Below are 15755 nucleotides of genomic sequence, written 5' to 3'. Positions count from 1 at the left end.
AAAAAAAAAAAAAGAAAACCTAGGAAAGAGATCAGGAGTCATAGATACAAGCATCACCAACAGAAAAACAGGAGATAGAAGAGAGAATCTCAGGGGTAGAAGACACCATAGAAAACATTGACACAACAGTCAAAGAAAACGGAAAAAGCAAAAAGCTCCTAACCCAAAACATCCAGGAAATCCAGGACACAATGAGAAGACTAAACCTAAGGATAATCGGTACAGAAGAGAGTGAATATTCCCAACTTAAAGGGCCAGTAAATATCTTCAACACAATTATAGGAGAAAACTTCCCTAACCTAAAGAAAGAGATGTCCAAGAAAATACAAGAAGCATACAGAACTCCAAATAGACTGGACCAGAAAAGAAATTCCTCCTGACACATAATAATAAAAACACCAAATGCACTAAACAAAGAAATAATACTAAAAGCAGTAAGGGAAAAAAAGGTCAAGTAACATATAAAGGCAGGCCTATCAGAATTACCCCAGACTTCTCACCAGAGACTATGAAAGCTAGAAGATCCTGGGCAGATGTCATACAGACCTTAAGAGAACACAAATGCCAGCCCAGGCCACTATACCCAGCAAAACTCTCAATTACCATAGACGGAGAAACCAAGATATTCCATGACAAAACCAAATTTACACAGTATCTTTCTATAAAACCAGCACTACAAGGAATAGATAATAGATGGAAAACGCCAACACAAGAAGGTACACTACGCCCTAGAAAAAGCAAGAGAGTAATCTTCTTTCAACAAACTCAAAAGAAGATACCTACACAAACATAATTCCACCTCTAACAACGTAACAGGAAGTAACAATCACTTTTCCTTAATATCTCTTAACATCAATGGACTCAATTCCCCCAAAAAGACATAGACTAACAGTCTGGATATGTTAACAGGACCCAGCATTTTGCTGCATACAGGAAAAGCACCTCAGTGACAAAGACAGATACTACCTCAGAGCAAAAGGTTGAAAACAATTTTCCAAATAAATGGTTCCAAGAAATAAACTGGAGTAGCCATTCTAATATCGAATAAAATCAACTTTCAACCAAAAGTTATCAAAAAAAAAAAGTTAAGGAAGGATACTTCATACTGGTCAAAGGAAAAATCTACAAAGATGAAATCTCAATTCTGAACATCTATGTTCCAAATGCAAGGGCACCCACATTCATAAAAGAAACTTTACTAAAGCTCAAAGCACACATCACACCCCACAAATAATAGGAGAATTCAACACCCCACTCTCAGCAATTCGATCGTGGAAACAGAAACTAAACAGAGACACAGTGAAACTAACAAAAGTTATGAACCAAATGGATCTAACAGATATTTATAGAACATTTCATCCTAAAGCAAAAGAATATATCTTCTTCTCAGCACCTCACGGTACCTTCTCCAAAATTGACCATATAGTTGGTCACAAAACAGGCCTCAACAGATACAAGAGATTGAAATAATCCCATGCACCCTTATCAGATCACCACGGACTAAGGCTGGTCTTAAATACCAATAAAAACAACAGAAAGCACACATATACACGGAAACTGAACAACGCTCTACTCAATGATAACTTGGTCAACAAAGAAATAAAAAAAGAAATTAAAGGCTTTTTAGAATTTAATGAAAATGAAGACACATCATACCAAAACGTATGGGAGACAATGAAAGCAGTGGTAGGAGGAAAACTCATAGCTCTAAGTACCTCCAAAAAGAAGCTGAAGAGAGCTTACACTAGCAGCTTGTCAGCACACCTGAAAGCTCTAGAACAAAAAGCAGCAAATACACCCAAGAGGAGTAGATAGCAGGAAATAATCACACCGAATAGAAACAAAAAGAACTATACAAAGAATCAACAAAATCAAGAGCTGGTTCTTTGAGAAAATCAACAAGATAGATAAATCCTTAGCCAGACTAACCAGAGGGCACAGAGACAGTATCCAAATTAATAAAATCAGAAATGAAAAGGAAGATATAACAACAAAATATATCTTAAAATAACTATTCTGTTTGTTGAATATCAATAGTTGGAAAGATTAAAATCATGTTCTACCAAAAAAAAAAAAAAAGAACGTGACTAAGGTAGGTCACAGAAATTCATATTTACATTAGAACCCATGGCAATGCTGACAAAGACAGCATTCTTTGTTTTTTTGTTTTTATTAGATGTTTTCTTTATTTACAATATCTCCTTTCTCAGGTTCCTCTCCAAAGAAGAAAAAGAAAAAAAGAAAAGAAAAAAAAACCAAAAACTAAAACAATCCCGTTCCCTCTCTCCTCTCCCTGCTCACCATCCCACCCCTTCCTGCTTACTGGCAACTTGAGCTTTGTACAAGGAGATAAAAATGGATCAATTTGCCTTCTTCTACATGCTAACTGCCAGCTGAGCCAGCATCATTTGTTGAAGCATTCTTTTTTTTATTGAAAATAAATTTTTAACATAATAAAAAAAGAGTTTCTGTGTAACAGTCTCTGGTTTTACCTCAAAAAACTAAGGCAGTGATGAGAAAGTATAGCGCAATTATCTTTAAGTCTTTGCCTTACTGATGTGATGACCATGGCAACTCTTATAAAGAAAAGCATTTAATTGGGGCTGGCTTACAGTTTCAGAGGTTTAGTCCATTTATTAGTATGTCCAGATCAGGCCAGAGAGAGCAGAGAGTGGAGAGAGTTCAAGAGAGGAGAGGAGAGAGAGGAAGGAAGGGAGGGAGGGAGGGAGGGAGGAAGCGACCAGGAAGGAGGGGGGGAAGGAGCACAGGCACATGAGAACTTGAGCTTTTGAAACCTCAAAGTCCACCCTCAGTAACACACTTCTCTAAGGCCATACCTTTCAATAATGCCATTCCTTGGTAACTAAGCATTCAACTCTGGGAGCCTATGGGGACCATTCTTATTCAAACCACCACAGTTCTGAAAATACTAGGTAAAATGTTGTGATATGGTATTAAAGAATAACGACAAAGGAAAAAAGCATGTGTTCAGTATAGACACAATCTCATCTACAATAATACTTTTTTCTTTTACTTTTGCATCAGTGAGGGATCAAACTCCAGAGACTAACATTACAGGCAAACATTATACCATGGAAATCCATCCCACATCCATTCTGAAAACATTCCCAATCTGTAGTTGTTTGGCTCTACAAAATTACACTTGTAGGTACACAGTAATGGCCAATCTTAATTGTCAACTTGACAGGATTTAGAAGTAGTAATACACCTCTGGGTCTTGTCTAGTGATAAGTTAATATGGATGCACAATCAATCTCATGGGCTATATCCTGGACTGACAAGAAAAGAGAAAGGCCACCGATCACCAGCAAGCACCTGTCTGCATCCTGACTGGAGGTGCAATGTGACCCGCTGTCAAAGCTCCTAGTACCATGCCTCCCTGCCATGATGTTTTCTTGGTTCCTCAAACTGTGAGCCAGAATAAATTCTTCTTTAAGTTGTTTTTGATATGTATTTTGTCAGTGAAAAAAATAACTAATATACAAAGAGTCAACTTCACTGCATAAGATATTACTAAATGAATGCCATTTATTTATTATAGCCAGACATGGTATACTAATGATTCCAGAACTCCGGCTATTGAAGCACGAAGACCCCAGATTAAGGCCACCCTGGGCTATGTTAAGACACTGTCTCAAAACAATAAAAGAGTTAAAAGCACTACTTGGTAGAAGAAGCATCTATATAAGTATCAATACAACAAGAACAACAGCAGCCCAAAGTTAAGAAGCTACCTTTGTTTATTAATCTAAGTAAAGTCAGTGCTAAAAAAGACCCTGTTAAGTCATATGGCTTGAACAAGAAATTTTATTTTATTTCCTTGGAATTCCGTTCCTTGCATATGAAAACTTCATTTTGGTAGTGACATTCCCTCTCCCCACACATATCAAATAAAATACTTTTGTTACTTATTATGCAAGTTCTACTATGGATTAGGGTTTTATACAGTCAATCTTATTGTTTGCCATGTGTCTAAGCCCTGAATCTCTCCCATTGCCAAAGGTACCATTTATACCAAAGAATTAGGAATGTGGCATTTGGAAGCATACTCCAGAAGAGTAAATGAGTACTGCGTATGATTCTAGAACCTGGAAATTTTACAAACAGAATTCATTCTCATGTTTTGTTTGTGAGACAAAACCTTATGTAGCCAGATTTTGAGGCTAGCTTCAAACTTAGATAGCTAAATCTAGCCTTGAACTCCTAGTCATTCTGCCTCAGCTTCCAGTGTGCTAGGATAACTATTCTGGTTTTTTTGTTTGTTTGTTTTGATTTTTTTCTTTTTAATTCAGAAACATTTTTATTTTATAGTCTCCAAAAATCTAAGCTGACAGGTGTGGTAGCATACACCTTTAATTCCAGCATTTAAAAGGCAGAGACAGGAAGGTCTCTTGTACATTCGAATCCAGCCTGGATTACATAGCCATCCAGGCCATCTAGGGCACAAAGACAGTATCAAAGAAACACACATCAAATTCTTTTTCCAGGATACTAGGATTAGCTTAGAAAAATGGGTGCACATCTTCAGTCATTTCCCGTTAATGGGAACTTAACTTTAAAGAATAGGTAAAAACAAACAAACAAACAAACAAACAAACAAGAAGTCAAGGAAATCCACTCATAGTTTAGGCTCACCTCTTCCAGGAACCAACACTGCTATGTTATTCCACTTATCAAATCTGATCTAGCTTAGTAATCTTCCTTCTGGTGCATTTAAAACTGTTCTTCCAGCACCACATTAACAAAGTTATCAAATCCTAGAAGTGTATGTGGTAAGTTGAATATGCTTGCCCAGGAAGTAGCACTATTAGGAGGTGTGGCCTTGTTGGAGTAGGTGTGGCTTTATTAAAGGAAGTATGTCACCGTGGGGGTGGGCTTTGAGAGAGCGTCCTCCTAACTACCTGTAAGTCATCCCTAAATAAATGGCCATTTTAAGAGTAGCCTTGTCAGGCGGTGGTGGCACACATCTTTAATTCCGGCACTTGGGAGGCAGAGGCAGGCGGATTTCTGAGTTCGAGGCCAGCTTGGTCTACAGAGTGAGTTCCAGGACAGCCAGGGCTATACAGAGAAACCCTGTCTGGAAAAACCAAAAACCAAAAACAACAACAACAACAACAACAAAAAAGAGTAGCCTTGGTCATGGTGGTTTGTTTTTTTTTTAAGATTTATTTATTTATTTTATGTATATAAGTACACACTGTAGCTGTACAGATAGTTGTGAGCCTTCATCTGGTTGTTGGGGATTGACTTTTAGGACCTCTGCTAGCTCTGGTCAACCCTGCTTGCTCAGGTCCAAAGATTTATTTATTATTATAAATAAGTACACTGTAGCTGTCTTCAGATACACCAGAAGAGGGCGTCAGATCTCATTAGCGGTAGTTGTGAGCCACCATGTGGTTGCTGGGATTTGGACGCAGGACCTTTGTAAAAGTAGTTGGTGCTCTTACCCACTGAGCCATCTCATCAGACCATGGTGTCTCTTTATAGCAATGAAAATCCTAACTAAGACAAAAGCTGGCACCAGGGACTGGGGCATTACAGTGACAGACCTGACCAAGCTTTTGTTTGGAGGACTTTTGAAAGCAGTGAAATGTTTTAACTAGGGCTTAAGGGGCCATCCTTGTAGGAATGTGGAAGACATTGGTACTGTGGGTGAACTGAACCATGCAGACTTGGCCCAAGAGGTTTCAGTGGAGATGAATTTCAGTATGTGGCCTAGTGACTGTTTTTGTGGTATTTTCATGAAGAATGTGGCTGCTTTTTGCCCTTGTCCGAAGAGTCTGAGGCTAAAGTAAAGAGATTAATTGCATTGACAAAGAAGTCTCAAAAAAACAAAAACAAAAACAAAAACCCACAGTTGAGTTTCTCTGTTGAGTTCTCTGAGTTCTCTGGTTGAGTTTCATAAATAACATTTTGATCAAGCATAGCAAGCTTCAAGAGGAAAAGTACAAAATGAATGATTCAAAAAATAAATGAGCACCAAGTAGAATGAGGCTGAATCTCATATTCAAGGATATTAAATGCAATTAAGAGAGTGGCTACCTTGGGACAAGATTCCCAACTAAGCTTATTGTATATGTGTTTTCAGTTGAACAAATAATACTATCATGTTAAGCATCATTGCCTGGTTATTATTTTCATTTGGACTTTTAATCTGGAATGAACTACAATTCAGAAATAGAGAGCACACTTGTGATCCAGATCTTGAGGAATAGTGGCCATGAAAAGCTTTGACACCATTTATCTCAGGAGACAAAGCCAGCCTGGGACAGAGCCTAGGTGAAGAAAAGCTTAAGTCCAGGCATAGTGGTACAAGCCTTTGATCTGAGCCATGCATATCTCTGCATTCAAGGTCAATCTACAGAGCAAGTTCCAGGACAACCAAGCTTAGGCAATGAAGAAGTAGGAAAACAGAAAGCTGGTGATAATGTAATAGAACAAGCGGGCCATATTCCAGCTCCAGCAAGCAGCAAAACTTGGCAGCTTCAGCCATGTGCCTCTGGCTTTAGAGTCAAGTCTATTCTTATAGAACGGACTACTGGGACAACTGATGCTGGTTAGTTGGAGCTAAGAAATTGGTGGTGGTTAAGAGACCAGCATCACTGAGGTGAAATATTGTGGGAATTATTTTTTGAGAGCACAAAGATGCTGTATTCCAGAGATAGCTAAGGTTGTACCTCATGCTTCAGCTGGACTTTAAGAATCATCAATGTGGTACTAGTTTTGAAGGCGTGAAGGGGTCATGAAAAGCAGCTGAGGCTTGGGACTGTGTGAGGTCAGGGAAGGCCATTGGTAAAGGTGCAGCCTCAGTTACACTTGATGGCCCAGAACTGAAAAGGGGTCATGCAAAGAAGATTTCACCTCAGTGAAATTGCTGGTCTCATATCACCACCAATTTCTTAGCTCCAACTATCCAGCATCAATTGTCCCAGTAGTTCTTTCTATTCTTGACTCTAAAGCCAGAGCCACATGGCTGAAGCTTGGCACTGTTAAGAGAACCTGTAAGAGGCTATTGGTGAAGCCTAGTTGCAGTGGAAAACTGCCAGTACCATGGGATGGCCACCAAGAACATCAACAGCAGTAGAGTGAAGTCAACCAGGGCTTAGAGAGCTACAGAGGGCAGAGCTAGAGATGTGACTGAAGCCTTTTAAAGAAGCCCAGAAGATCATGTGTTCTAGACACTGGAACAAGAAGCTGTAATGCTGAAGTTGTCTTGGAGATCCCAAGATATTTGAGATGCCAGAACCCTGGGAAATCTGCCAAGGAAAGCTGTTAAGAGGGAGTAGAACCGGCCAAAGAGAACTGTGCTGTTGTCAACAAGCAGAAAGAAGCTGGACATCAGACATGGAGATGGAGTTTGTCCAGCTGGATTTGGTCTTGCTTTGGTACAGTATTTCCTCACCATGAAGTTTTTGGAATGGTAATGTATATATCCTGTGATGTTGGAGGTATGTGATCTGCTTTTTTATTTTGATTTTATAGGGTATTACAGTTAAGAGATTGCATGGATTGTTGTTGAGTCTGTTATAGTCTATATGTATACTTATGTATAATAATAAATAAATCTTTGGGCTGGAGAGAGCAGGGACTGAGTGATTGGAGTTGAACGGAGGGAGTGGGGCCGACCACAGTGAGCAGAGGTCCTAAACACAATTCCCAACAACCACATGAAGGCTCACAACCATCTGTACAGCTACATTGTACTCATACATTAAAATAAATAAATCTTTAGAAGAAAAAACCCATAAATCACCTTTAAAAAAAAAAGAAAGACAGTGTACCTCTTTATTACACTTCATCACAGTGTGAATTCTTATATTTTTTGGTTGTGAGCCTAGCCTTTAATGGCTGAGCAATCTCTCCAGCCCAACAGTGTGAATTTTTGACCCTATGTACTTGTCCAAAAGCTCTAGTAGTGGTAGTCAGGAGGGGGAAAGATTAGTGGAAGTATTAATGATAGCTTCCACTGCCATGCCAGAAGTCACCATTCTGTTTTTATGAACAGCCACACCCTACCTACTTTAGCCAACTCAGCTTGTCTAATGATGAACAGTTCATAGTGCTCACATTTACTACATCCCTTCCAAAGATCCTCATGTCATGAAGCTCATCATGCTGCCTGCTTTTCCTTCTGAGAGAATTTAGGTAAGTTCCTAACCATCAAAAAAATCACATCGTCCAAACTCCCAGTTGGCCATGGCTTTTCTTCTTTATATGAATGGGTTTTTTGCCTGCATTTAAGGTTGTAGAGTGTGCCTGGTGCCTGTAGAGTCCATTAAAAGACATGAATCCCCAGGAAACAGCGATAGATGGTTGTGAACCACCACATGGGTGCTGAGAACTGAACTCACATTCTCTGGAAGATCAAGCGAGCCATCTCTCCAGCCCCCAGCTTTTCTTTAATAAAGATCTCTTCTACATCTGACGTTGCTTTTATATTTAGTTGGATTTACAAATAAAGGTCAAAGGGTCCAGAAGCATATATACCACTCCTGCCCTCAAAGAACCCTCTGAATGTACATTGGCTAGGAAAACACTCAGCAGAATCTTTGTTCAGCCACCTTCAGAATGTGCAAAATGACTCACTCAAAAATGACTCAAGTACATCAGTAGTGTTTTGCCAGGTCAGGAAAAAAAAAATCCACCCTATAGGTTTAGAGTCACAGACCATTATTTTAAAATCTGAAGCAGGTTAAGAAACAATTATAAGAAAGCTAAATATGGGTTCAGTTCTCAGCCCCTCTAACTTTTATATCAAAACCAAGCTAGGTCTTTTTTTTTTTTTTTTTTTTAACTTTGAGGTAGAATTGTACTAGCATCCAAACAAGCATGAAATTCTGGTCGACAAAATTTCTCCCTCTTCATTTTGAGTTAGGGTCTCACACTATAGTCCAGGCTGGTCTTAAACTCAAAGCAATCTCCTCTTCAGCTCTCTACACACTCCTTTTTGAAAAAAAAAAAAATCTAAAAAGTTAAAACTGTCATTTATCTGTAATACTCTTTGATGTTTCCTTCAAAAACATTTTGAAGCCATACAGAAAAGGAATTTCTATTTTAAAGTATAACTTAAGTTTCTTCTATTTGAATTATCTTTCAAGTACAGTCAGATATTTTACAAGCTATTTCAGCTTCTTTATGATGACTGTATGTTATTCATCTTTAAGAAGTGTTTTATTTATGTGTATACCATGTGCTTTAAGGTGCCAAACAAAGTCTTAAGAGGGCATTAGATCCCCTGGACCAGGAGTTACAGGTGATTGTGAGCTATCTGATGAGGGTACTGAGAAAATAACACAGATCCCTTTGGAAGAACAGCAAGGGCTCTTAATCATCAGCCATCTCTCAGACTTTATTCAATTTTTAGAAAAATAGGAACATTTGCAGGTTTGTCAAACTAAGTCTTTTTATCTTTTAAAGGAAGTTGGAGGCGGATCGTATTTTTTTAAGTAAGTTTTCAGTTTTGTTTTGGACTGTACTCTATAGGTCAGTCACAGCAAGCACGAACTGCTAAGAATATAATGGATGGAAGTTTAACTCAAGGAGGGTGAGGGATTTATTAGGAAGCTATCAACCACACCGCAATGAGACTGTTTCGTGATGCAGCTATTTTTGTTTGTTTGTTTGGTTAGTTTTCCACATGATAATAGGCCTATACTTGGATAGAACTTTGTCTTGTTGTTGGTAACCTAATTAGAGTGAGCAGTCATTTACTTCCCTAAGGAAAAGTTAACACAAAAATATTAGATACCAGTATTGAAATGGGATCATGTAAATAAAAATTCCAGGACTTGCAAGAGGTGGTATCATGACCATGCTAGTCCCAACACTTGGGAGGCTAAAGCAGGAAGATCATCAGGTTTGAGGTCAGTCCAGGATATATAGAAAGTGAGGCCAGCCTGGACTCCATAGTCAGACCCTATCTCCAAAACAAACCCCTAAATTCCAAGGCTGATATTACACCACATATATATACTATGCAAAGCAGAGATGGAGAATGTGGCATGATGCACAGTATACCAAATCTCTGTGTATATATCAGAATTACTACATGGGCTATGTATAAATAACAATGCTATAAGCTAGTTCTGAAGGTCCTAATTTAAGTGAAAAATTGGCACAGTATTTATTAATAAAAAGTGAGTTTAAGTGTATTTCCAGAGTTGGGAAATTATATAGCATAAGTTCATAAACAGTGTTAATGTATTTACAGATATACTGTACATTTTGTAACAGAACATTCTGAGAAAGGCATCATTGGCCCATTCTGTTCCTGTGCATATATACTTAGTATACAGAACACTAAGAAACTATGACAGTTACTAGAAAGAAACATCTTGGAATACAGTAAAGCCTTTTCTTTTCTTTTCTTTCTTTCTTTCTTTCTTTTTTTTTTTTTTTTTTTTTTGAGTCATGGTTTCAACTACTTTGTCTGGGTTAGACTTAAACTTGTGTGCTCAAATAACCCACTAGTTTCAGCTTCCCTGAATATTAGTGTTATAGACATGTGTACCTGTCTCTGGCTGGGCTGGAATCCAGGTCCCACACGTGCTAGTTAGGTGTTCTACTTGAATCCATATCTCTTTAATAGCTTTAGCGGTTTTAGAACACTTTTAATTACCAAGACCAGTACTTTAGCCCACATTTTCCCATAAGAAATCCTTTTTTAAAAACGGGAAAGGAAATAAGAGAGCACAGGAAAGACAATGTATTGTGAAACCTGGATCCAAAAAGTAGGACAAAGAGCTAGAGAAGTAAAAACTTCCAGAAAGACATGTAAATGTCACACTTCACTACTCAGAGTCTAGTTCACTAAAATTTACTACAAAGTTATAAAAACACACTGATTCTAAACTTGGCCTGGTGGCACACACTTACAACCCAAGAACTTCAGAGGCTAAGACAAGAAGACAATAATGACTTAGACAACAGCTTAGGCTACATAGTGAGACCCTGTCTCAATAACAAACACACCACTGTATTGGCAATTTACATTCTGACTTGCTTCCTGCCAGAAGCATCTTACAGGAGGAAAGACTTATTCTGGTTTCTACCTCAGGGGCTATCAGTCCACCACTGCAGAGATTGCAGGATGGCTAAAGTGGGCCAATCTATGTTGTGAGTAAAGAGGGGCAGAGAGTGAGGCAAAAGCTCCTTAGATGTTTGGTGATTAACAAAAAAAGCAAGCTTGGGCTAGAAGTAGGGCTGAACTATCACTGAAAGGCCTATTCCCAGTAACCCACATCTGCCCCAAAGGTTCTATAACCTCCCAACATTGCCACCAGCTGGGGACAGGTATTGAAACACAGGAGCCGGTGTTGGGGGTGGGGAAACAGGAGGAGGAGATTTGAAATTCAAACCATAATGATGCCTATTTGTACATTTTTGCATGCTGTGCATTCAGTACACATTCAAGGAAAAGAAATTAAATGAAGTTTAACACATGAATGTTATCCCATTCCATTGTAACTTTGGTTTTTATTTATTTGTTTGTTTGTTTGAAACATGGTCTTATGTAGCCCAGACTGGATTGGTACTCTTAATGCTGTAGCCTCCACTTCCTAAATGCTGGTATTCCAAGCATGTGTTATCATACCTAGCTTTTAAAAATAGAATCCTCCAATTCTACCCTGAAGATTGAGCCCAAGGCTTCATATGTGAAAGACAAATGCTCTACAACTAAGCTACACTCCTAGCCCATGCATTTTTATTAACTTGGCTTCCATGACACCACTATACACTGGGTGTATATGTGTCTGTTTCTGTCTCTCTTTTTTGAAGATTTATTTATGTATTTTATGTATGTGAGTGCTCTATATGCATATATGCCTGCATGCCAGAAGAGGCATCATCAGATCTCAATATAGATTGAGCCACCATGTGGTTGGTGAGAATTGAACTCTGGACCTCTGAAGAGCAGCCAGTGCTTTTAGCTACTGAGCTCTCTCTCCAGCTCCTCTGTCTCTTAATCTACCTATTTATTCTGACATTTTTTTCTAAGACATGTCACACCCACACACATCCATCCTCACTCATACCAGGCAGGCCTGGAAACAATGGCAATCTTCTTCCTTAGAATCCCAAGTGCTGGGATCATGATGTGTGACCCCTATTCTCTATGTATATTCTTTACATTCCTAATTTCATACATCCTTCCAACTGAAAATATGTACATCCCAATGACTGTAAATTTTAACCTCTTCTATTCTCTATGTATACACTCTATATCGATAATTTCATAATTCTCCCAACTGAAAATAATGTCTACAACCCGATGACTATAAGTTTTAACTCTCTAGTCCAGCCTTCTCTTAGAAACATAATTTACGTGTTAAGTGTTTACTTTAACATTTCTAACAGATATTCTAAATTAGACATATTGAAAACATAATTTATGATATTCCCCCCTCACAAAAAAAAAAAATCAACTCTAGTAAATCTCTTGTATTTTTGTTTTGTGGTGCTGAGGATGAAGCCAAGCATCTCATGACACCAAATATTTCCAGAAGTTGATGGCTATTTAGAATCCCCATGGCTGTCATTTTAGTCTGAGCTATCATCATCTCTTACCTCATTTATGCAATAGCTTCTAACTTCCTGCTCCTACCCTTGTTTGTACCTAGTCTACACTCTACACAACAGCCATAGTGTTTTTGAAAAATCAAACAAGACAGCTTCATTCTTCTGCTTCAAAACCTTCAGACATAAAAGTAGTAGTAGTACAGTAGTAGTAGTAGTAGTAGTAGTAGTAGTAGTAGTAGTAGTAGTAGTAGTAATAACAACCCTCAGAGTTTACAAAGTTCTACTTGCTGTGTCCTATCCTGCAGCACCATCTAGGACTTCCTACCCACTCTGGCTCATTGCCCACTATTGAAAGTTCCCTACTAGTCCTGGAATGTGTGAACAGGGCACTCTGATCAGAGGGTCTTTGCAATGACCATTTCCTCCGTTTGCAAAAGTTTTCTTCCTCATAAAACTCTGCACATAATCCCATTTACATACATCAATACATAGAATGTTCATCAAGTCAAATCCCTGAACCAGGTGTGGTGAGGGTCACTACCATCTTTATACAACCAAGGCCGACAAGTTATGGTTCCAGGTTGCTATGAGCTACACAAGGGTACCCAGTTTCATTCAACAACAGTGTCAAGTTACCTAGGACAATTGCTTATTTTCACTTTTCCCAATTCTCCTTATCCTATTATTGGAAATAGCCATTACTAGCTAGCATATTACATATTTATCACCTACCTTCTCAATTCCTTAATCCATCAGAATGTAAGAATTATAAGGACCTGTCTATTTTATCCACTAATATCTTCTAATGTACAAAATAGAACCTTGAACAGGTTGGCAATGAATAATTACCAAATTAATATATTTATAACAAACCCTTAAGAATCCACTACAAGAATCTTTTGACAGCAGAAACAAACTTGTGAGAATTTCGTAGAATTTTTTGTCAAAATAAGCCATCACTAGCACTCTGGATAATGATTTATTAGTAACCCAAGTTCTACACTCATTCAAAAATACAGTCAATGAATCCAAGCAGTTAATATTCCCTTCAACAATGTTGCTATTCCAGTAAAACGAGATAAAAGTCCTCAACGCAGCACACATGACCAAGCATAACTTCCCCAACAGTTCAGAAAACTTCCTCTACTTAAAATAAAAGACTCAATTTCAAACTAATAATTCGGTACCTGAAGAGAAACAAGAGTTTTCCCTCGTTACCTAAATAATATCCATAAACAAAACTTAGAGTGTACATTACAATGATAATCATCATCACAGAAAAGCTGATTCATGAATTCTAAGTGGGAAAAAGTAGGCCCTGGAAAGGAATGGGCAGGTACCTTGTTCCTACGCAAAGATCAAGATTTTATAGGAAACCGGACTCATAACTTCAGTAATGGCTGTAACAATGTCATGTCCCAGTGTGTTAGCCCAAAGTTTGGGACTTTCTGTGCAAAGCACTATAAATCTGAAACTCGCGTGACTAAGAAAGCATTTCATTTCAATTACTGCAATTTCAAACAAGACAAGTCATTCCATTTATATCGCTGTTGGTTTTTGTTTGTTTGTTTTTTTTTTGTTTGTTTTTTGTTTTGGTATAGTACATATAGCCACTAAGATTATAGAAACGTCTTCAAACCAAGAAAACTTACCCACGGAACTTTAAAAAAAAAACCTTAAACTTCCCACGTTAAGTTTGAAAATGCACCTAGGGACCCGCTCAACACGCATCACCCGCCACGGGACTTACTATCTGGTTGACGCAGAGTCTGATACGGACATTGGAAACCTGTCTTTTGAGCGCAATGGTGCAGTATCAGCGAGCACAGCACACACTGGCTACAGTATGAACTGTCTGTGACACATTACAATTCCCAGCTTGTTTTTCAGCCCACCGGAGCCCACACAAACTCAGAAGCCAGTCAACAGTAACGGTGCCTGCTTCTCAGAAGTACGAGGAAGTCCCCGGCAGGAAGCGGCAGGAAAGGTGCTCATCACCCGGCGCGGTCACCGCCAGGTCGGGGCCGAGCAGTGCTCGCCAGTGCCCGGCCTTACCTCAGGAGTCCGTTCCGGCGGCTTCTTCCTCAGTGCCTGCCGAGCGCCAGGGTCCACGGGCGAGTTCATGTCCGCAGCCACAGGCTCCCTAGCCTCGGTCTAGCTGCCCATTCTCCGGACCCGGGTGTACGCCAGCCCCACCGGGAGGGAAATGAGAACTGTCGCAGGGTCCAAACTCAAGCAAACAAGTCTTCGCAACGCCCGCCCAGGGCCTCAGCCCACGCGCGACTGGCCAGAAAGACGCCTGCGCGGGGGCGAGACTGGGCGAGGGCGCATGCGCACAACGCGCACACTAACGCCCGCCTGGCCATGACGTAAGGAGCTGGGCGTGGAGGGGGCGGGGAATGAGCTGCTTGGCTTTCTTCGCGAGAGTCGGCCTCGGTCGCAGGATTGTAGTTTCCGCATACCCAGCTTCCTGTTGAGGTTCCGGAAATGCTACGAGGGCGTCGCCAAAAATAGACTCTGGGGCAGAGCTGTGGAGAAGGTGCTCTGGCTTAGCGCGGAGTCCGGAAGCCGCGGGTCTCTTATGGCCCCGCGGAAGTCGAAGCTGCCATTCTGCAAGCCGGGAAGCCCACGCACCGCCGCTCAAGCCACGGATCTCGGGGCAGTCCTCGCGCACGCAGCCCACTGCTCCCTGGCGGCGTGTTCTACGCGACTTTGAAAAGCAAAAACAAAACAGGAAGTCTCTAGTGAAAGCTGCCTACAAAACAAAACAACAAAACAAAAAACCGTTTTGAAGACTAGAGATATAGTTCAAAGGGTAGCCTGCTGGCCTAGCATGCACCAGATTGTCCTGGACCTGATGATGGATGATGCCTCAGCGGCTCTGTGCAGAATTTTAGCATCTTCCTTTAAAGAGTTTATGATCTAAAAACCTCAGGTGGACTATGGAATTCCTGATAGGAAAGTTGACAGATACCACCTGTGGGCTGTTGGAATCCTTGACACTTCTGAGATCATCATCAACATACTTTTAGCACTTTGAGACTGTTGGGGAACCGACCTGCTGGTGAAATCTTAGATCCCAGAAGTTTTCTTTCTGTCCTACAGAACCCACAAGCCCTCTGCACCACCTGTGCAGCCTCCACTCCCGTAGAGAAACTGGTGTCACTTGTTAAAGGACGAAAGTTCTGTGGAGGCAAATCTGTCCTTTTATTTCC

General features: G+C 39.9%; 1 protein-coding gene across 12 annotated transcripts in view; it reads right to left on the bottom strand.

Annotated features, from left to right (window-relative positions):
- Rapgef6 (Rap guanine nucleotide exchange factor 6) overlaps positions 1-14870 on the bottom strand; it is a 176724-nt gene extending 161854 nt beyond the window's left edge. For 11 of the 12 annotated variants that reach the window (XR_004113774.1, XM_031354887.1, XM_031354896.1 and 8 more), the window contains exon 1: positions 14596-14869. Coding sequence is in view for 11 of the 12 variants with exons in the window: in XM_031354887.1 (XP_031210747.1) it covers positions 14596-14664 (69 nt within the window). In the remaining variant the exon portion in view is untranslated. Of the gene's footprint in view, positions 1-14595 lie in introns of all 12 variants that reach the window. The other variant, XM_031354886.1, reaches the window with a different exon arrangement.
- Between the last annotated feature and the right edge of the window lie 885 nt (positions 14871-15755).

Source organism: Mastomys coucha, unplaced genomic scaffold (genome assembly GCF_008632895.1).
Source record: "Mastomys coucha isolate ucsf_1 unplaced genomic scaffold, UCSF_Mcou_1 pScaffold5, whole genome shotgun sequence".
Taxonomy (NCBI): domain Eukaryota; kingdom Metazoa; phylum Chordata; class Mammalia; order Rodentia; family Muridae; genus Mastomys; species Mastomys coucha.
Note: the sequence above shows the minus strand (reverse complement) of the source record. Positions and strands in the feature narration are given on the sequence as shown.